The sequence below is a fragment of the Rhyacophila brunnea genome, unplaced genomic scaffold (genome assembly GCF_057557595.1).
Source record: "Rhyacophila brunnea isolate RB1 unplaced genomic scaffold, BYU_Rbru_1.0 scaffold_21, whole genome shotgun sequence".
Classification (NCBI taxonomy): Eukaryota; Metazoa; Arthropoda; class Insecta; order Trichoptera; family Rhyacophilidae; genus Rhyacophila; species Rhyacophila brunnea.
Window position 1 is genome coordinate 4,365,772 of NW_028232871.1, and position 23,912 is coordinate 4,389,683.

The 23,912-nt window shown below is 32.1% G+C and overlaps 1 protein-coding gene across 1 annotated transcript in view; it reads left to right on the plus strand.

Annotated features, from left to right (window-relative positions):
* The first annotated feature begins 1,086 nt into the window (after positions 1 to 1,086).
* The window catches only part of LOC147070621 (uncharacterized), a 122,186-nt gene continuing 99,360 nt past the window's right edge, over positions 1,087 to 23,912 (plus strand). Inside the window, exon 1 of the mRNA XM_085949048.1 lies at positions 1,087 to 1,272. Coding sequence (XP_085805174.1) covers positions 1,087 to 1,272 — 186 coding nt within the window. The remainder of the gene's footprint in view (positions 1,273 to 23,912) is intronic.

A 23,912-nucleotide genomic window follows, 5' to 3' on the forward strand; every position in this document is an offset into this window, starting at 1 on the left:
CTATCAAATCTAAAAAACACGCGGTCAAATATTGTAGCAATATTTTCTGAAAGTAGTTTAGCATTCCTGAGCACAAATTTACTGTATCTCTGAGAAAAACATTTTGTAATCATTTGAAAATATCTCACGTTATGCAGTAAAATAGCCAATAATCGCATTCACCGGTGGTAACCATACACTACGGACTAAATTGTTCACACTGTTTGCATGGTATGTACGCACATGCTGCATATAATGTAAAGACCTGGTATCACTCACTACGTATTGTTGAACAAGAACTTCCTGTTTTAACACTGTGAACTAACAATCGCACTTCCGTTTTCAAATGAGAAATACCCCCAAATTTATAATTTCATTTTACGCTCCCGTGGTGTACGGATCCAAGCATCATTGTACGGATCTATCAATTTACGTAATTTAAAGCTTTTCATAATAAAAATATATCTTAAACGATCAGGAGTAATGTTATAATTATTATTGGTAAACTTTTGGTTTATTGCGAACAATGAAAGGAGTCGCACATAAACGGAGAGCCAATACAATATTTAAACATGCTTCTAGCACGTTGCTGCCATGACAGGTACGTCACTGATAAGTTTTTCTACATGCGACTACCACGACTTTCTGTTATCACCGATTTCTTGTTGTCGGACAATAAGTCTCATCACTTCCACTGCTAACCCCTTTGACTTTCGCGGGTAGATTCCCCACGCCCAGATACTTTGATTCTGGTGATCTGCGCCGTTACTGTAGCTACAGTCACTGGCGGGGTGTACACCAACGAGTCGTTTTGAATTTGTCGCAATTACAAATGGTTATCGTGCCCATGATGAAACTGAGTTTGCTTAAAAAAAATAAAAGAAGGTATCTACAAAAAAATTAAAATCTCTAAAAAGTTGCTAAAATTTTATGTTCTATGTTCTAATATCTAATTGTATTACTTTTCTCGTAACAGAGAATAAAACACAAAAAGCGACCTCTAAGTAAGAGTTAATAATATTTAATTTTGTTTATTAGGCCACCTTAGTTATACAAAGTGAAACGTGTTAATATTTAAAGTGAAAAATAAAATACAAAATTAAAAACATGACAACTGTAGATATCGTGAACGTGACCACCACTCCATCAGGATATTATTACTACCACGACGATTATGTGGAGCTGATGCCAACCTGGGGTTATGCTGCATCAGCCTTCGTCCTGTTCCTTATTGGATTCTTTGGATTCTTTCTGAATCTGATGGTCATCATACTTATGTTCAAGGACAAACAGGTAAGAAAAGTAATACATATTATTTAGGTATATTGTTTTAAATTAATGGGGTGTAGCAAAGAATGCTCAGAAGTTAGCTGAACAGTGTTACAATTTTTAAATATGTTAGAAATTGCTGTCATTCGCGTTCGAAATTCATTACGCGCTGAAAAGTTAGTAGAAATATGTATAAAATATTTTTGGAATCTGAAAGAGTTGAACGTTTTTAGATAGGCATTTTATCTCGTTTCACAATACTGAGAAGAAGTACTTCTCGAAAACTATAGAGTCGCCAAGAGTCATAACTCACATTTTGCAATTTTGTCATCTTTGAGTTAAATATACCAAGTAATTCTAAAGGCATTTAATAATAAAGAAATATAATAAAGATAATAATAATAATAATAAAGAAAAATAGTTTGGTATCAAAAGTCACTTTAAACCATATGAAAACCGTTGACAAAGTTATCTGTTGGTGTTGCAACTCACATTTTTCAATGAATAATGTGAGATATGTCACCAGCAAGGCCTTCTCAAACAATCAGGGAGCTTTATTTCTCATAGTATGCTATATGTCTGCAGCCTTAGGAGTATTATATATATTTAAAAAAAAATAATGTAAATCGACTCACTCATTAATATTCATGGGAGTTCAATATGTTTCTTATAATTACAAAAAAGTGCTCTGGTAGTTTTTTTGCGATTATAATTCTCAAAACTCGAATTGACATATTTCAAAAAAATACTACCTTATTCTTAGTTCAATAATTACTATTAAGCAAAAATTATTCGTAGGATGTTTATCACATTTGCATGGTAAAATACATAAATTATAACCAGTAAATTTAAAATTACCTTTAAATGTGTTCATCGTACCCATTTTTTAATAATAAAATGCCAAATTCTTGTCAAATTTAGGATCAAAAAGATTATAAAATATAATTTTTTATCGTAAATATGTCATTATATAATGTTAACATTAATTTCACTAATGGTTTTTTAAATGCGTTTAAAAATTAATAAACCTAAAAAATCTTAACACCACTTCACATGGACGTACTGAAATATGACTATATTCTAAAATATTAGAGCGAGAGGTTTAAAAGAATACTATTTTATGTAATAAAAATACTTTATGAAGTCATCAAATGTTTAAAATAAATATAAATGATAATAAGGCTTAAAAATTGTATAAATAAATTATCTACAACGTTTAAGGAATGTCCGGGGTTATGCTCTGAAAATACTATAAAAACTCCATTTTGAGCTACGCTGAGCATGTGGGTCGTTAAGGAGAGGACTTGAAAATAAGTTTTGGTTATGCTTTTAAATTAGGCCCATCGTGTTGTTTGTAGAACAATAATTGGATATAATGACATTTTAATGTCACATAGTCGCATTATTAATTTATGTATATGTTATATATGTGTTTTTATAATATATAAATTATTGGAAAAGAAAAACTACGAACTTAAGTTGGTGTGTAATGTCATTGAGCCGATTGAAAATTGGGACGTGGTTTTCACGAGAGATAATTATTTGGTTTTTAATACAATCATTGATGATCTCTTCTCGGTTCAGCTGAAGTAACATTAGTTATAGTTATGTTGTGGTGCATATTGGAATTCGACTTGACACGAATATGACCATATATCATAATCGCCCATAATGTTGCATGTCTCTCCCGCAGACGCGACCTCCTGTCTAGGGAATCCAATCCCGAGCCAAAATTCTGATCCCGGGATTTCGGGATTACAATTTGATAATCCCGGGATCCCGGGACTGGTCCCGGGATTGGCATTTTTTCCATTGTTAATACATTTTTTTTATATTTACAAATAACATTAATAAAATCGGTCAAAAATAAATCTAGTATAATTTATACTATTTAAGACATTTTTATACAATGTTTTCATTAGCTCGTATTCTTATTTGTCAGGTGGTTGTTTGTCCGGTACAAATCTTATAATCGATTTTTAACTAACTTCCCGGCTAGCTAGTGTATTTGAAATTTTTAGAATATACCAGAACACGATGCCAATGCATTCATTTAATACCTTTAGCCATTTTTTAAGCAGAATCGAATTCATTTTCAATTAATTCTGTTTTGTATAGAAAGTTATTTCAGAAAAATCCGTAAAAAGTTAAAGACTATTATTGGTTACTAAGGCGGTGGTCCTAGCAACTAAATTATTAATATATACGTGCGTTACTATGGAAATCAAAATGAAATGTCAAAATGACATTTCAGTATTTTATATTTGTTTGTTTGTTTGTTTTTTTATTTAATTCATACAAGTACAAGTTTGAGCATATTCAGTATAATAATTCAACAGAAAATTTAAAAACGTTGTATATAAAATGTTTTTTTTATCTTGTAATTATTATTGTTAATTATGTTAATTGTTCAATCTTGAAAAAAAATAAGTTTAATGGAGTAAATAATATTGTGATATAAATAATAATGTGAATTTAATATGAGATTGCTGTTTCTGGTAGTAAAAACTCATTAATTAAGTTAGCTAGATTTAAAATAGTAAAGCATATCGTGGTTGGTGTATGGCCTTTCCGCTTCATAAATCTAATTAATCAGCCAAATATGAAACTGCTGTAAAACTTATGAGATCATGGTGGAATTACTTTGTTAAAAGTGCGAAGAATAGTTTTATTCCAATCTTTCTCATTTTTATTGATTTATGTGAAAAAATAAAATGAATCGGCAACTTACATATGGGTATAAATACAACTTTATCAAACTCAGTTTATTTCTAATTTAGTTATTTGTTATTAAAAGTATTTTTTCTGTTATTTTAGTTTTTATTTTATTTTCCATAAAAATTGATAAAAAATCAATCCCGAAATCCCGGGATTCATAGGTATCGAAAATAGCTCGGGATCCCGGGATCCCGGGATTCGGGATCCCGGGATTGGATTCCCTACTCCTGTCAATACGGATACACATTGTGCATCTGACAACAAAGCATTGATTTGTATTTATCGAAAACATTGAGTGCATTCATTATCAGTTAATAATATGCGAATGCATAGTGTACCACAATTGTTTGAACAATATATTCTAAATCTGAAATGTCATTTCATTATGATCACCGCCATGAAATGGTTTTTTATTCTCTTATAGTCCAGTCGTGCGGCAGTGCTGCCATGTCTACTGAAATTTCAGTAGATCTACTGATATGTTTTGATATTTTTGGCAATACACTGAATCTACTGATATTTTATGAAATCTACTGACATTTTTTCGTTCCACAAAATTCCCACCATCCGGAAAAAAACGAGCCGACTACAAAAAATTGGGAACCTGTGGCCCGCGGTGAAATATTTCTCCTAAAAAAACAAGCCGAATATGAAAAATAGGGAACCTGCTGCCCGCGGCGAAATTTCTCTCCTAAAAAAAACGAGCCGACTATGAAAAATAGGGAACCTGCGGCCCGCGGCGAAATTTTTCTCGTCTAAATTGAGAGACAGAAATCTACTGATATTTTGTCGAATTTACTGATTTTTTCCCCCACATTCTACTGAAATTACAAATTTCGACTTGGCAACACTGTCGTGGGGCGAACATGACATGCACTATTCTGCCCTTCCAAGGAAGAAGGCAGTAACTCGCAAGAATTGTGAAATTGAGTTATGAATGCCATCCTTTAGGTAATTTTGAAAGATATGTATTCTGTTCGCTTTAAAATCAGTATTATCACTAAAATATCGTTAAAATCATTAGTGAAAAAATAGACATCTTCTAAAATAATACATTTTTTTAGCAAAAAGGCAGTAATTGCACCTATTCATTGCAGTTACTGCTCGTTTATTATTACTTTGTTTGTATTTTAACATCTAACATCAAAATTATCACCGTTTTTTTTATTAATTCACAGTAGGTACTAAAGTTTGAAAAAAAAACACAATATGTCATTTATCTTGAAAGTGTGTGAGAGTCAGTTACTGCCTATTGTACTAGTTAAGAAGGTTTTTTGAACTACGCACAAGCAACGTTCATGCTGTGTACTTATAAATATGTTGCATATGGCATCAAGCGTGTTTTTCAATAAAAAATGTTGCAATAATGCTGTGTGCGGCGGTACATTAGGTTACATATTGTGTTTTGTAAATGCAAACAAAATCACATTGATAAATTCGACGTGTTTCAGTCAAGACGAGCTTGTATGTACCATAATTGGACATAGTTATGCAGAAAGTAGCCAGTCCACAAAAAATAAAAAAAATAAGATATGATATAGATCAGATGCGAGAAGGTTTTCTCTACATTCTGCTGAAAATAGCCAAGCCGCAAAAAATATTCTTGAAATAAAATACTATTTACAGTTTAACATTTTACATTTTACATACATTTTTAATAATCATGTTGTTACTAAAGTGCCATTATCTTAGCTCGACATTATTGTGGACTGGCTACATTATGCATAACTACGTTCAATTAAAATTGACCCGTGAGTTTTTTTTATGAAAATTGGTCGATAGATCTATTTTATTCTAATGAATAATCAAAATATTGTATAGTAAAGTCAAGGTTCAGTGGTCGAGCAAATAAAAAACCTGTAAAAAGCCTGTACAACCACTAAGTCAAATTTTATAGTAAGGCTTTTTGAACCGCGATCTGGATTACGCTGATAGTTTTGGATTTGCGATCCAAGAACAAGTTAATAAAATAACACATTAAATAATTAAATACCTTTCAATTAACAACATTTAGGTCTGAATAAGTTTTGAAAATCCATTAAATTATGGAGTTAAATTATTAGAAAAGTTTACGTTTCAGTAATTCTTGGATTGGCGTCAGATTTCCAATTAAGTTTTTGTTATAATCAAAATTATATATTGTGCTTTAGAAAAGTAGGTAGAGGGGTAAGGGGGTGATTAGAAGTTTAAATAACGAGTGAGTTGGCATTCTTTGCTATGGCGTCTTTGGATATTCATGAGAAAAATTAATCATACCTTATGTTTTTAACAGAAGTATTGCGACATTTTGTTGAACTTTGTTGATCAAAATAAAAAGAAATAAACGAAAAGGGTTATTTTCTATTTATCGATATCTTTTTTCGTTAAAGAGACATTTGTTAAACACGTACAATTGGTTTTAATTTATTTTTTTATTTAGTTTCATTATAAAAAATGAACACATAAGACTTACACCTGGAAAGTATGGTGTCGGATTCTTAATAACATAAAAATTCAAGAGAACAACATAGAAAACTTCATAGGTATAACAGATAGAGTAGCACTATTGAATTTAAAAATACAAGGAAACGAATTATCTCTCATACAAGTATACGCACCCACAGAAATAGCGAAAGAAGAAGAAAATGATACTTTTTATACAAATGTAAACATAGCTATTAACCAAGCACATAAAACTTTTATAATAATGGGCGACCTAAATACAAAAATAGACCAAACCAGACAAGACGAATACGTAGCTACGAAATCAAACGGGTATGGAGAAAGAAACCAGAGAGGCCAGAGATTAACACTTTGTAGGAGGCCTTCACCCGAAGAGGGGTTCTTACAAACCAAACAAACTAATTACATACCATTGTTCAATTTCTACATATTATCAAATAGTATTATATACAAAAAAAAATCCTAATACATATGTGTAATATACAAAAAATATAAAAAAATAATAATAATTAATATTATATAAACTAGAAAATAAGTAGATAATACAACCATAGATAGATATATATACATAATAGATATATTCATAGTTTATATATATATTCATTAGATATAGTCATTTAACTGTCATTTTTTACTTTTGTTTGTAAGAAATAAAAAAGGCTTTTTATTTATTTAATATTATTTATAAAAAATGAAGAATTTGAGGTATTGTCGAAAGACAAGTAAATACGTTTGAATTGTACATATTATCATCATTGTGAAATTGAGAACAAAACCACATGTAATAGGTCAGATTTCATGGTTATTAGGGATTGCAATACCGAATGAAAATACAAATACCGGTATTTTGGTATTCCCTATTGAATACCAGTATTCGTGAAATATATTTAAAAAAAAACAGTAGTATCTATCAATATATAATCTCTTTAAAATATTAATATTTTTACATATATGTAAACCTTTAAAAATAGGTACCTAAAGGAAAGATACGGCAGAGATACTGGTGCATATATGTACATATTCCTATTAGTCTAATGGTACTTTCTTCTCTGAATCATATTTTGATACATTTATATTATGAAGTGTTCTTAGATGTACCCCACTGGTAATTCCACCTAATGTTTTATTAAATTATAGCACTTTTTACACTTAACACTTTCTTTACTTTTATCCCGAGGGAAGTAAATCCAAACATAATGTTGATTACTGTTTCAGCAAATTATATTTTTTCATTATTATATAAGCTACTCTTTAGTAGATAAACATTAAAAAAATTAGACACACGAAATTATTATTTAATCATGAAATATTCGCCACTAAGGCTGAGGTTACTAATGATTATACAAACAACGTAGCTTGACAAAAATAGAGACCTCTTAAAGCTATACTTCAGCTGAGGCATGGTCTAATAAGATCGTGACTAGGCGATGCGCGGATTGTGCAAATGACGCGAGCCGAACGAAGTATAATTTGTCATAAAAATCCAACATGCGTCCTTTTAATGTTATGGTTATTATTATATTCGTAATAATAATAGTATATTCATTGAAATGTTTTATTTTTCGGGTACATTTTTTAGTCAACTTTACACGATTTAAGAATATATTCCTCCGACGCCATCACAAAACAAATCGACGTGCTCACAGGTCGACTATCACTCTCCGACTGGCAACGCAGCCGAAGTTTCGTTCCACATACTGTTGAAAATTATTTCCCGTTTCACTTATGTACCCTCTTAAGCCTTACATGTTAATTATTATATTTTATTTCCACTTTTAATACCGAATATATCGGTATTGTGTGATTTTTAAAACCGGTAATTCGGTATCGACAAATACTGGAATACCGGTATTGCAGTCCCTAATGGTTATAACACTTTTTTAAGTCTTTTGTCAACACGTGTATGTTCACTTTCAATGGGCTGTGGTTTGTAAGGTTTTTGAAAATGAAACAGAAAAAATATTGTATTGTCAAAAACATTTTGCGACGCATTCAAATATTTTGCCAAATCGACCGAATTTAGTTTGCATCATGACAATAGGTTACGAAGCCCTGTTTTACAATCCCAGTTTTCCAAGCCTCTTTGTGTATTGCTGCTCATAAAATAGGATCGTGCGTGGCTGGTCTAATTTTTAAAATGCCTGGTAAATATTTTTTTAAATTAATTTTGTCTGCCCAGCAGATCTTTTTAGAAATAACAAAATGTGATTACGTAAAAGGGTTGCATAAAAAAGGTAATACGTGTACTTATACAAAATAAAAGAAGGACTGAAAATTAATCTTGAGATATGAAAAACTCGTTTACATTTGAGGCAAAACGCAAAGTTTCCTTATTATTCTAGTTTGCCATTCGTATATTAAATTTGTGGAGAATAGTAATAGTTATTTTGTTACTATACGGATTTGACGCATAAATTTAATATCGTTATTAAGTTAACATAACTCTTAATAGTTTTTCCAGACTAAGTTTTTTTTTTAAATTATAAATAACCATGTCCTTGCTTTTTCGTACAAGGTGGTTGTTAGTAATTTTGAACAATCACAAACACCCAGGCTTTGAGAAAAAAAACACATAAATATTATATTGTCCTCACCAGGAATCGAACCCAAAACTCTCGGGTGGAAGGTCAGCGCCTTATGCGTCAATGACATTGTGCTACTTTACGAGCTGTTTATTGGCGAATTTACAATCTGCCTGTAAAGTCGCCCAGTGTCATCATCGAACAAGCTAACAAGCAAATTGTAAACAATCTACCGAGAAAAGTTGAAAGCCGGTCAACTTTACACGCTACGCGCCGGCGTGTGGGCCTACTGCGTCTGCGCAGTAGGGCGTAGTAGTGACCTCCCGGTAAAAAACGAACTACGTTCTGTCAAAATAGTCGCTAGCTTGTTGGTTTCTCAGCGAATTGAAAGTTTTGTGTGTCATCATCACAATCTCAGTGGCTGAATCGCCCGCTATTAAATTCGCCAACAAACAGCTCGAAAAGTAGCTCAATGTAATTGACGCATAACACACTGAACCACGAGAGCCGCCTGCCTGACTAAGTTATGATAATACTTAAAACGGCAACGTCGCATTTTGCTTTAAAAAGTGCTGCTATCTTTAAAAATCTCATTTTTAATTACTGTAATAAATAATTTTTAATACACATACAGCGGCAAAATTATGAAAACTGCGTAATGTAAATTGTATTATAAATTCACGGTTAATACATGTGCACTTTAAAACTATAAATAATTTAACATTTATGTAATTGTGGTTTTATTAAATAAACGCACTCACCGCGGATAGGATCGCCCTTGCATTTTAGCTTAATAATTTCAATGACAACATTATGTTAAACATTCCCGACTTGTCTTTAAATATTCGACCATGTCCGATCCTAATAGGATCATATGGGCCTCCACAGAATGGAGGTTTGTATTAACAGATTTTGCTTTTACGAGAAATGGATGTCAGCCACCTACTTCTTCAACATATTAGGTCCATACTCTGCTCCTGCAAAAATTTATTGAAAAACAATATGTGCACTTGCCAGACCCTGGGACACATGACGGTGCAGGCCGACGCATAAGACTCTTAAGCCAATATTCATGATTATAATAATATTATTAAAAATGCATGTTGTCTTTTTAATGTGTTTTTAATCCAGTACAAAAACCCAATAAGTTGGACGAATTATCGACAGTCATTAATTAATATAATCTCTTCTGCGAATATGGTATTTTTTTAAATCTTCATTTTTTTTTAAAAATATACTTAATAACTAAATAGTGTTATATATAATGCAAGAACTCGCGAATGTCAGTCAAACGGTCGGCCTAAAGATAAATGTCTCAGACACAAGTGATGAGGAACTGTTCAACTCGAGCAAGTCAGCAGCTACGTCTATCTTGAACAGCAGGTGCCCATAGACGGAAGCATGCACGATGAATTTGCTCGAAGAACAAAGCTGGGATGGAGTGCTTTTGGACGTCTGAATTGTATCTTCAAGAGTGACCTACCATTATGTCTTAAGCGTAGGGTATTCAACCAATGTGTGCTTCCCGTCCTCACGTGTGGCTGCGAGACGTAGACCCTCAACACGAGAGATGTCCAAAGGCTAAGAGTCACACAGCGAGGCATGGAGAGGTGTATGTTGGGCATCAAGCGAAAGGACCGTAAGAGAAACGAATGGGTTCGGAAGCAGACATGAGTACGTGATGTAATAGACGTTGCCAAACAGCTGAAATGGAGATGGGCAGGGCACATCGCTCACCGAAAAGACGGCCGCTGGACAAATGCCGTCATCCAGTGGTACCCAAGGGGCACGAAACGGCTACATGGTCGCCCTAAAAGCCGCTGGATTGACGAACTGGTAAAGTTCGGCGGAAATACGTGGCAGCGAATGACACAGGACCGAGAGAATTGAAAGAAGCTTGGGAAAGCCTTCATCCAGCAGTGGATTGACCCCGGCTGATGATGATATAATGAGGGTCCCATGGGTAAATATGTGGTGGAAGACTCGTTGTTTTTGAGAATGAATTTAATCTTACTTATATAAAAGTTGAAAATAAATGTCATATTAATATGTCAGGGCTCAAAATAGACTGGAGCGCCGTTCTTGTTCGTGAAATCGGTAAAAGTGTCGCTCCGTCTCGTGAAAAAAATCTCTGAGCTAGATAGGTCATAAAATAGAAAATCCATCACACTTATTTTCATGATATTCACATACAATTTGATAACTATGAAAATATCTTCAGAAAACTGTCAAGCGCTCCGGTTCGTAAACTTTTCCATTTTCAGCGCTGTATTATGTCACAATTAATAACTAATTTGTAAATAAGCTAATAACATTCCGCTTGAAAAGGTCACAATGGAAACAATGACAGAAAATTGAATGCTACATTCAGTTGTTTGGAAAATATTGTGTTATCGAGTAATAAGTAGAAATAGTGTATTTAAAAATAGAATATCTGCTGTGACAGAATATTATAAACGTATATGTCAAAATTTGTAAGTATATTATAATAATCGTGAACGATGACGTATGATGTAGTGATGTGGTAATTCTGATTATTTCATACGGAATAACGAAAATAGGAACAGTGATATATATTATAACTGTATAGTGTATATTATATTGCAGTATTATTATATTGGATATGGTAAAGTAACTCACAAATGTGGCTTACACAAAGTCAAATAATGTAGGTAACCTAATCAGAGGTTTACTAGAAACTCGCTTTTGCATTACATCTGGGAATGCTTCATGTGGTTTGAATGCTTCCAATTTGTAAAGGTTTCATATGTAATAGTTTATAAACTAGTTTACAGCACGATTTAACGTATTAAGGACAAGTTAAGTAAGTATTGATTGTAATTAGGGATTGCAATTCCGAATGGAAATATCAATACCGGTATTTCGGTATTTCTTATTGAATGGCGGAATAGTTAAAAAATATAGGAGAAAAAAACAGTCAATTAATATACCTATAAAATGTATGTAAAATATTCATATTTTATATCATAAATATATAAGTACCTACAGAATATTCTGCTGACCTTTAAACATGCGTATTTATTTTTACAAAATATATCTTGAATTTGATTTCGTTTTCGGATTAAATACTTCTGAAAGTACGTAGAAGTTTGTATGTCTTTTTAAGCTTATCAAGTACCTATTGTAGGACATCTGAAATATCAGTCTACCGGAATTTTCGGTATTAAAAAAGCACACTCGTTTACGTTTTTGAAAATGAATTATAAGTTATGTCCTGCTATAATGCAAATATATTGAGTGAATCCAACAGAGGTGGAAAAATAATAAAACAAATTTCATCAAATATATTTATATACCTTCTTAAGTAATTATCGCGATGAATTATCATAATATTATTTCGAAATAGAAAACATCCGTGACCAAAATGTTCAATTATTATATAATTATTGATGACTGTGCAAGCGTTGAATTTAAGAAGCTATTCCTGCAGCCGGGACTTATTTGCACTTGACGAGCTTCCGAGAGCTTTAGTTTAAATTATCAATATATTCAAATTATTCGTAAAAATTCATTAGTTCTACAAATATGATCAATACATTTTTTTAAATATCAACATAATAAATGTAGGGTATGTAGGTTTTTGCTATAAACTAATATTTAAAAAAAAAATAATAGCTATATTTATTGATAAGCACATACCTACTTCTGTTTTTTTTTAATTTTAAAGAAATACCGGTATTCAATAAGAAATACCGAAAAACCGGTATTGACATTTTCATTCGGTATTGCAATCCCTACCTGTCATGTATTCTTTATTTTTAAATTAATTGATTTTATATTGTATTTTGATCAGCTCATTAAATAAAAAAGTGCACAGTGGCGTATGTACTAAAAATATTTGCGTTTGGGTAGGACAGAGTTTCTACTCAATTTAATATCCATTAAAGTGTCTGCTTTTTAATACCGTAAGTACCGGTATTTAGGTATCGATAAACACTGCAATCCCGGTTTTTAAATACCGGTATTGCAATCCCTAGTTATAATAATATCATCATTATTAGTATTGTCAACAAAGACATTGTTACAGCATGGAGGAGACTAACACATGTTTAGTGTTAAATTGAATTTTAAGTGCGATTGTTTTAGTAATCAGAGAAACATTCATATTTTGTTGATGAATTCAAATTGAAACATGCCCACTTGTTTAGGGTGGCGGTTGATGTTTCCGTATTTATGCATATATATTTCAGTGGCGAGGGGTGGAGGTAGGCTGTTAAGATTTGACATAAAAAGTGCACATTATAGTTTGTCAGTCATCCTTATTTATTTTCATTGAACTAACAATACAATTTCCGGTTGGTTTTAAAACTCAATTAAACCCTGCCTAAAACAAACCACAATAGTTTAGGTATGCTATGGGCTATCCGACAGTAGTGCACACTTTTTCAGTTATACTTATTTATTTTTGTTGAATTAAGAATACATATTGCAGATAGTGTCGGTTAGTTTTTTTCCAATTCATTCAGCCCTGTCTAAGCCAAACCATAATCGCTAAAAAATATTCTTCTGTCTAACATATATAATTCTGAAAACTCTCATGAGAAAATATAGCAAATAGAAAAAATCTTTCGAAAAGAGTTCTATCTATAAAATAGGTATCTAAACTTATTAGGTAGGTCCACGAATATTTTTGGGTTATGATCTACTATGGCTTAAATTAAACCAGGTTTAATTGAATTTTAAAAACTAGCAAACAGCATCTAGACATTGTAGTCTTAGTTCAATGACAACAAACACGCTTGGCTAACAATGCTTAGTGTGAACTATTTATGTCGGATCTTAACAGCCTACCTCTACCCTTTGCCACTGATATATGTACTGATGACGTCATAGTGTATGCTGGGCTTTTCAGAGATAATGCAAAGATTTACAATATTTATAAAAAATAGCATATTATGATCACAATTTTGCACCTGCATAATATTATTTAGTGATTATTTGTCATTATTAGGGAGCCGATATATATGCAACAAAAAACATGATTATATGCATGCACATATTATGCACTTAAAATTATTGAAATATGCACTAAAGCCAAAGAAATATGCAATTAAAAATTGACATTTTTATGGAAAAATATTGTAAATACCCACCACCCAATATTACTGATAAAAATCGAATAACAAATTAATAATCTTAAGCAATATATTACAAAAACAAAAAAAAAAAACACAAATAATCAATATAAAGTTAATCAATTACAATTTTCAAAATAGTTTGTTAACAAGTAGGTACAAATAATTGAACAAGAAATGCAAAATATAAATGTAAACTACGGAAACTAAACACATCTTAAAAAAACGACACACTTAACTATTTCTAAATACTATTTGCTGTTTTTCGTCCAAGAAAATAAGTTACAATCATAGACTATAGATACATCTAGACACCACCCGTTGCATTGCTAAATGAAGCTGCGTGCCATGCGTTTGGTTTGTGAGCGAGCGAACGCATTTGTCTACAAATGTTCGAGACCATAGACCATTTCGGTAGTGCTCGCCCAAAGTGCTCGCACTAGACGCTCAGAATTAAAATATAATTTTCTATTTTTTTACGTTATATAGTATTTTTAAGCGGTCAAAATGCAACCTTTAGGTAAAGATATCCATAATTTAAGTTATTTTAAAGAAACACTAGGTCACTGATAATATATAATAATATACAAATAAATTATTATGAACATGTATCAACTTACCTATAAAACGTAATACCATATTCTTGCTTATCAGTATGGCTATCATATGTTAATACAACACACAGAACCATCTTTCCTACTTAATTAACAAAAAATATTTACCATTGACTTTATGTCTAACACAAAAAAATAGCAATTTAGCAACACGAGCTACGATGCTACGTGAAGCGATTCTCCACGTTTTGTTGGCGATACTTTTATAAACTAACGAAAACATATGTAGACCTTTTATCTTACTCTAGCGCGTGTCGCAGAGATTATAAGGGTGCCGAATACTTTCTCACTCGCACTCATGCATCGTTTTTGTTCAGGCCTTGGTTACAATATTTTTTTCAATATTCTCTGGTATAAAATTTTCCGCATATCTGTCAGTATTTTGTTTATATGCGGAAAATGATCTCTCAACATCCACAGCGGTGATAGCGCAATATTTATATAAATGTGCCCGAGTTGACTTCACTTTTTCTGATAAATTAATGAAATGCTCGGGGATGCCATTAAAAATGCAAGTGCATCTACCGGATTTAGTTGTTTCGATAAAATTATAAATGCAAAAGCCCTAAAATCTGCACTTATTAATGAAATATGCACTAATGTCTCAAATATGCTCTATCGTCTCAAATATGAATTTATATGCACAATAAAATTTTATTTTTGGATTCTGCGTCTTTCGAAACGGATTTTTCCCATAGCTGTGCATGCACCCTAACAAAACATGCACTAGCATATAAATCCGGGCCCTAGTCATTATCATCCAAACTCTCTAGTTTACTTAGTCGCTTTAGACTGATTGTTGATCATTCAAAGTATTTGATTTTTTTCAGTAAATAGGTAAACTAAATTATACATATTTCTTCTTATTCTACACCCACAGAGATTGTAAAATATTTAAGCGCAATAATTAACTATTAAATTTGATATGACTTACATCCATGGCAGTGGCCCATAGACGGACACTTTTCGACCTTTCAGATATGTGCCATGTTCAAACTGCCAGCGACCCCCCACTCCCGTATTTTTGTAAAACTGTTGGAATTTCAACTAGCCGAAAGTTCTCGACTGACATTAGATGGCGGTAACGTAAAGTAGAATATACCGCACGATACAACTACGGCTGGTGTTGCTTGTTATAAAATACAAATTCATTTATTATTAAAAATATAATAATATTATGTACGCGGAGATCGCAAATATTATATTTTATTTATTTTTACGAGAGTAAAACAAAGTAATAGTTATTTATGTAAACATATTATTTTATACAATATAATATAAATGTTAAAATTTTAGAGAGCATTATAAATATTAAGTTATTGTGAAAATATAGACTAATTTTATTTATTGTATGTAGTGAATATTACAAATTATTAATTTAAGACGTTCACAACATAAATTAATATACCTAATTGTGAATGACAATGTCGCTAAATCTAAATAAAATCTAAGTATATATTTTAATAATATCATAGTAATTAATTATTATACTGATGATTGATGTAAATATAATTTTGTGGCTTATTTTATATATAAAATCAATACCTTTATAAATATTACCGTTTTCTTACTTAATTAATACTGTCCATTAAAGGGAATAATTTATTCAAAAGAAAAGATTATATTTTATATTTACACGAATGTGTATAATATTGTTTCGGTGAATCGATAAAATACACAATCCACTAGCGAAATCATGATTTATTTTACCAACGTCATAGGTGTGTATTTATGTCAATTTGTTTCTAATAAAAACAATTATAACCATAATAAATTCAAAGTTAAATTATTCGTGTATCATCGTTCAAGTATACCCTACCTAAAACTAATTTAAACAATACCCCTGTGTATTATCTCCGCGAACATAACCTCCATAGTTTTTGACACTTGCTCTGCCACGGAAAATAACTGTACGTATATGGGCACGTCTGTTGACAGTTCGACAGATTTAAATGGGGTAGTTAAACTGATCTGTGGTGTGTCCACTAACGTACAGTTATTGAACAGTTATTGTCTGTGCCATGTTCAAACTGCTACGAGAACTGTCCGTCTATGGGGGCCTTATGGGCGCAGCAGATTATCTACCAAAGATAACTGTATGGTTATTAACTGGCATGTTCAACCTGTTACGAGAACTGTCCGTCTGTGGCCGGCAATTGTCATAATATACCTACTTAATAACATATTTAAATTAACTATTTTATAATATCCATCTAAACCAGTCGCAATTTTATATAGATATGTACTTATTATTATACAAATAAATAAAATAATGATTGTAAATTATGTAATAACATAATGATGATTCATATTTCACGGTGACACCTATAAACAAATTGAGTAAACTATGGCGTTTATCCCGTCACCGCGGTACAAATATCGTTCTACAAAGGATGTGAGTTCATTAGCGTTAGTATACGTATACTGGGGAGCGAATCAAAAGACCCCTAGGTTAATAAAAACGCTCGCTGCATGTCGTTGTTCAAAACTGAGTCAATACTAATTATTATTATCAATAATTAAGTTAATATTTAACTCATTTAGTACTAACAACGCGACTGGCGCGTTTGCATTACCTGGCCATTAGATATAAATATAAATGTGGTAATAATATTAATTAACAGGTCAGCAGTGATTGTGACGCTTTTTAGACGTGATTAACCTGTTCTCTGCCAAGAGGTATTTGTATGGCCATATACGGAGGGCCGCGATTTTCTTTGAAAAATATACTTTTTTTGGCTTTATATTAATACTATCTCATATAGACTTACCAAATTAATACACGATGTGTCCATTTACGCCGTTATTTATCCAAATAAATCACAATTAATGTTTCACAAAACGTCAGGGTTGTCACAACACTTACACAGTAAAGATGAGAACGTGATAATGTATGAGAAGTAATTCTACAATGTGCTACTTTAGTCTTAAAACCAAATAAAAATATAACGAATTCAAAAAAAAATCAATAGTCTTCTACCGTGTGTTATGTCTTAAAACAAGGTTCAACGCAGAGAGCCACTTTGCACTGTTTGCACTCATACCTTGATTCTCTTCGAAGTTTCCTGGATAAACACACCACACATCTTGCCATTGTTTTGACTTTTTTAGCACTTGGAGGTGATTTTGCCATAAAATGCCTCTCTTTGAGACGCGATGGCAATTCTGAATGTCTTTTCGTAACTGAAGATTTGGAAGGCACAACACGTTTGTATTCGTTAATTAATTGTCGAATGACCTCTAATTGAAATTGTGCCAACGGTACACGTTTTCCAGTTTTTTGACAAAACAGTATATGGCTGTTCAACAGTGAGAAGTCGATTAGATGGAAGAACATTTTTTTGTACCACCTCATTATTTTGCGCGTCGAGTGTACACTTGACAAAACCATGTCTGATTTGTCAACTGCACCCATATTTTTATTGTAATCTTGGACACATTCCGGTTTTATTATCGGTTCATTCCGATACGTTCTTTTGCCTGTGTCGGTGAGTTGGGTAGGACGAAGAGTTGTCAGCATGGACACTTCCCTTTTATCTTTCCAGATTTGTGCCGAAATAGTGTCTGTGTGGTAAGCTTTCATTTCTCCTTTTTTCAATTTCTCCGTATGCTTTGGCAATCCCTTTCGGTTTCTCCTTACAGTGCAGCAAGCATTCGTCTTCCGGTCATGTAGTTTTTGGAACAAAATTGGGCTAGTATACCAATTGTCTACGTACAGGGTATGTCCCCTGTCCAAATATGGTTCCATGAGAGTCAAGACTACACTTCCTGAAATACCCATGTGCATGTGTGTTACATATTCGGTGGTTTTTCCAGTGTACACAATAAAATTCAGTACATATCCGGTGGCACAGTCACATATCACAAAAAATTTAATGCCAAAACGGCTTGCTTTTGATGGGATATACTGGCGAAATGACAAATTGCCTTTGAAAAGTAGCAAACTTTCATCGATGCACACATTCATGTAAGGATACATGCACTCCGCAAACTTTTTTTTGAAATATTCCACTAGGAATCTAATTTTGAAAATCTTGTCCCCACTTATTTGTTGCGTATTGATACAAAAGTGGAGCATGCGAAGAATGTTTTGAAATCTATTGCGGGGCATCGTATCAGAGTAAATCGGAGAAAATAGTAAAATATCTGTAGACCAGTGATCTTGTATTTTATTTCTCGAATTACAGGCCATCAAAAGACATATTGCCAAAAAGAGGTACAATTCTCCTACTGTTACGTCTACCCATTGTTTCAATCTCCAACTCAACTCATTGCAGTGATTTTTGACGTATTGGTATTGTTTATTGGTTTCCATGGCAACGAAATTCATAAGCGTGCTGGTTATGAACAGCTTGAAAAACTCCGATTCTCTGCTACCAACATTTTCTATGTCCGCTCCTGACCTCGAGCTAAAAAATGAATATATTTTGGGGACAAAATCATCGGTTTTCCATTCGAAAAATGGAACAGATTCATCAGCCGGTACAGATTCATCAATTTGTGCAGCTTCATATGCACTGGGATCTTGTTCCTCTTCATCCAAATCGACATCAAAATCACTATCATCCGATTCAACAGTTATGCCAACCCTGTACATCAAATCTTCGACCTGTTCGGCATTTTCTGATGAACTTTGTGTTCCTTCTATTCTGATTAGAAAGAAGATCAAAAGGTTTATATTTAAAAAAGTTCAAATATCCCAGAAACTTGACTTATTATAAAAAGATATAACACAAAAAGTCAAATAAGTTAAACACTATGCGAATAAAATAAGTCCCGACACTAATATCTTATAAAATATACAATTACGACACACAACACAGATTACGAAGGTTTAATAATTACAAAATCGTACCCGTAAATTACTGAAATGAATTATAAAGTGAAAATATTTCAGCCGCGAAACCGAATTAGGTACGTCAAATACGACTTCGAATATTCAACTGGCATATTTTCGAAGATGTGTCACTGCTATTGTGTAGTTGTGTATATTCAGGAATCACAGTATTCCCCGTTTCTCATATGCATAAGCGAACCATAATTTCGATTGCATCTACTATAAGTAAACGGGAATCCCGGCGAGTAATTTGATAAATATCGGATCCGTGGCACAACCCTACTAGCGACGCGTTTCGGTAACCAAAGAAAGGTTTGTTTAAAATTGATGTTTCGTTGATGATAATATAGAAAATTACAAATGTAAGTATTACACCATGATCCTAAGAGATGTCGCTCTATGGGCAATGCAATAGAATTATTCAAAACATTGCCTCGGCCGATATATTGCGTTTCAAGTGAAGCGTCTTTACACGCGCATTTTGCATGGCTGGCCCTCTGTTCTCGGAATAGAAAAGCGTGCTAGGACGCTGGTGGCACTTATCCGTAAGTAACGACTCAGATAATCATATTATTTATTCTGAAAAATTACTCATTTCCTCATTAATAAAATCATTTTATTATAAGTAGCTTGGTACGAGTACATAATGTGTAATGTAAAAAATAAGTAGGCATGTATATTTAATAATTAGTGGCTAAACCCTACCACCTAGAAAGTCGTCGAGTCGCCACTGATGCATGTTAATAAATAAATTTTGTGAATACATATTATTTTAAAGAATGATGACTTTATCCAAATATTTTGACAATATCCACACATATTCTGTGAAATCTGAAAACGTGTTCAATACGCGCAAAATTTCTATATTTTAAAACCATCCCACTTATACGCGCCGAATGTGTATTACAATTTTAGGTTCCCGATCTCCACCCATCATGTATAATGTACAGCCATGGATATGCAGGGCTTCCTTCTATGATGATTAAACGTGCCTGAAAGAAAAGATATTAAGTGCTCACTCTGCTTTTCCGATACAGAGCCGCACGGGACTAATAATATATAACAACCATGCAGCGAGGTGCTTATAGAACGAATATAGAGAGAAAAGGATTGGACTGATTCAGCTAGAGTCCATATTATTTATGCTGGCGTCCACGTCACGTCGGTCGCGGACGGAAAGCATTATGTCATTGCGTACGACTGTTGCAAGTTTTAAATGGGAGAACGAGAGGGAATGCAGTGTTGAGATGCTGAAGCGGGTGGGGGGGGAGGAAATCACCCGCCAGCATAAAGAATACGGACTCTAGTCTCGGTGACATTAAGTATCCTATATATCTGCATAAAGGCGAAGTCTTCACTGAGTCTTTTTAAAGAGGCACCTAGCGTAAATATACGAAGCTTGCAATTTGAGACATTTTTTTGATAATTTACTAGTTCAACTGTATGAATAAATATGTATCTGAAAACATTAAAAAGAAAAATATTTTTTATTTTAAGTCAAAGATAAACTTACAATTGTATAAAATGTGAATTTGTTGAATCGGACCGCACCCCATTATTACATTTATATTTTATGGTCATATTTATTATTAAAATTTAATTTATTCAGTTTTCTAAGCATCACCTAAGAGATTTTTGACTAATTCATAGTTTTAATATTTTTTATATCTATTTTAAAAACATAGATTATTATAAAAAATATAAATGTGTATAACTTGAAATCCTTTTTATTTCAAGATTTGAATTCCATGATGACTCTACATTGGGATCAACCCAACTAACTTGTACTTCATACGACGCTGTAAATTTTCTCAAATTACTCAAAGTGGGCCTCGGTTGATATAAAGTCTGCAAAATGTTCATTGCACGAGAGGTGGCTTAAACTTAAACTTTTTAATGGGTATTAAAAGCTTCAAAGGGTCCTATCCGCCACATATTCTCCCAGTTGAATAAAACTCTAAAATAACTATTTCTTCTATAAATCCAGAAATTATTCATGTGCTTATTATGTCATCGTGTTATTAAAATTGAGTGGATTTGTCTCAAGAGTTACGATCGCTTCACTATTATTTATAAATTCCATAAATATACATTCGCCGAAAAGATTTTTTTATGCTTAAAATAACTACTGTTTTGTCGGCGATAGTTTGACATTTTTAAAAACAATGGTAGTTTTATTTTCACATTCAATTTTTCTGAAGAATTTTAATTTTTCGACCCAGTTGTTACTCATTTTTATTACAACGTTTTTCTTAGCTCGTATTATTATCTGTCCGGTGGTTCTTTTTCCGGTACAAATCTTGCAATCGATTTTTAACTAACTTGTCTAGTTAGACATTTGCCTATGCCAATGCATTTTTAAATACTTTTAGCCATGTTTAAGTAGAACAGAATTCATTTTCAGTTAATTCTGTTTTGTATGAAAAGTTATTTCGGAAGAAATCCGTATTCCAATCCACTATTATTAGTTGCTAGGAAATTATTAATATATACGTGCGTTACTATGGAAATCAATATGAGTGTCAAAATGACATTTCATTATTATTTCTATCAAATACATTTTTTTTGATCGTTTAAGCTAGTCAAGTCAAGTTTATATAATTCAACAGAAAATTTAACTTGTATAAAAAGTTCTTTTTATCTTGTAATTATTAATTACTCACTTCGGTATTAAAGTTTAGTTACATTATTATTTACATTAAAATTTTAATACTTTTAGCCATCTTTAAGTAGAACTGAATTCATTTTCAGTTAATTCTATTTTGTATGATTAGTTAGTTATTTCGATACCATTATTGATTGCTAGGGGGTCCTAGCAACTAAATTATTAAATAATATATACGTGCGCTACTATGGAAGTCGATATGGAATGACATTTTATTATTCAGTATTTCTATCAAGTACAATTTTTTTTGATCGTTTAAGCTAGTCAAGTCAAGTTTATATGATTCAGCAGAAAATTTAAAAACGTTGTATATAAAAAGTTCTTTTTATCTTGTAATTATTATTGTTTTCTTTAAAAGGAGTCTTGTTCTGAAATGTTTCTTTGAACCGTGCTAGGCTATATTTTTCAAAGTAATTATTCTACTAATTTATTGGTCGGTATCGTTGTGAGAAGTCATAAATGGTAATCTTATAATGTTACTCTTGCGTTTCAGTATTAGAGCTTTTGTAACTATTCTACCTTGAATATACCTCTCATTTCCCCGTGTAACTTCCGCCATACTTTTGTAGTAATAGACTACACTCTCTGCACATTAATATGTTTGGCACTTTGTTTTGAAATATTACAGCATTCTATAAGTAGGGTAACGATATTTTAATTAGTGCCAGTAAATACATGATATAATAATTGATTAATTATTAAGGGGGGACATGCTCGTCGACGGTCAAAATTGAGTTTTTATTGTATATTCAAACCATGATCCTGGACACTCCTTAAACGTTGTAGATGATCTATTTATATAATTTTGAAGCCTTATTATCCTTTATAGTTATTTTAAACATTTGATGACTGCATGAAGTATTTTTGTTACATAAAATAGTATTCTTTTAAACCTCTCGCTCTAATGTTTTAGAATATAGTCATATTTCGGTACATAACTGTGCAGTGGTGTTAAAATTTTTTACAATTATTAATTTTTAAACGCATTTATAAAACCATTAGCATAATTTATTACGAGATAATTTTTGTAAAATATTCACGATAAAAAATTATATTGATAATCTCTGTGATCCCAAATTTGACAAGAATTAGGCATTTTATTATTCAAAAAATCGGCAAGATTAACACATTTGAAGATAATTATAAAGATATTTATTATAAGCTATGTCTTTGACCATTCAAGTGTAATAAACATCTTATGAATAATGATTGCTTTATAATAATTATTGACCTAAGAATAAGGTAGTGTTTTTTTGAAATATGCCATTTCTTTTGTCATTCCCCAGTGGTTAAGCTACAACATACGGCCGTAGCCATGAATTGACAAACTATAATTGAAGTAAGGAGTAAAATGATATTGACGCGCGTGTTTGAACATGTACCGTTTAAAAAAAAAATAAAAAAAAATTCGGTTAGGTACATGTTCAAACACGCGCGTTAACATAATTTTACTCCCTACTTTAATTATAGTTTGTCATTTTATGGCTACGGCCGTATGTTGTAGCTTAATCACTAGGGAATGACAAAAGAAATGGCGTATTTCAAAAAAACACTACCTTATTCTTAGGTCAATAATTATTATAAAGCAATCATTATTCATAAGATTTTTATGACACCTGAATGGTCAAAGACATAGCTTATAATAAGTATCTTTAGATTTATCTTCAAATGTGTTAATCTTGCCGATTTTTTGAATAATAAAATGCCTAATTCTTGTCAAATTTGGGATCACAGAGATTATCAAAATAATTTTTTATCGTGAATATTTTA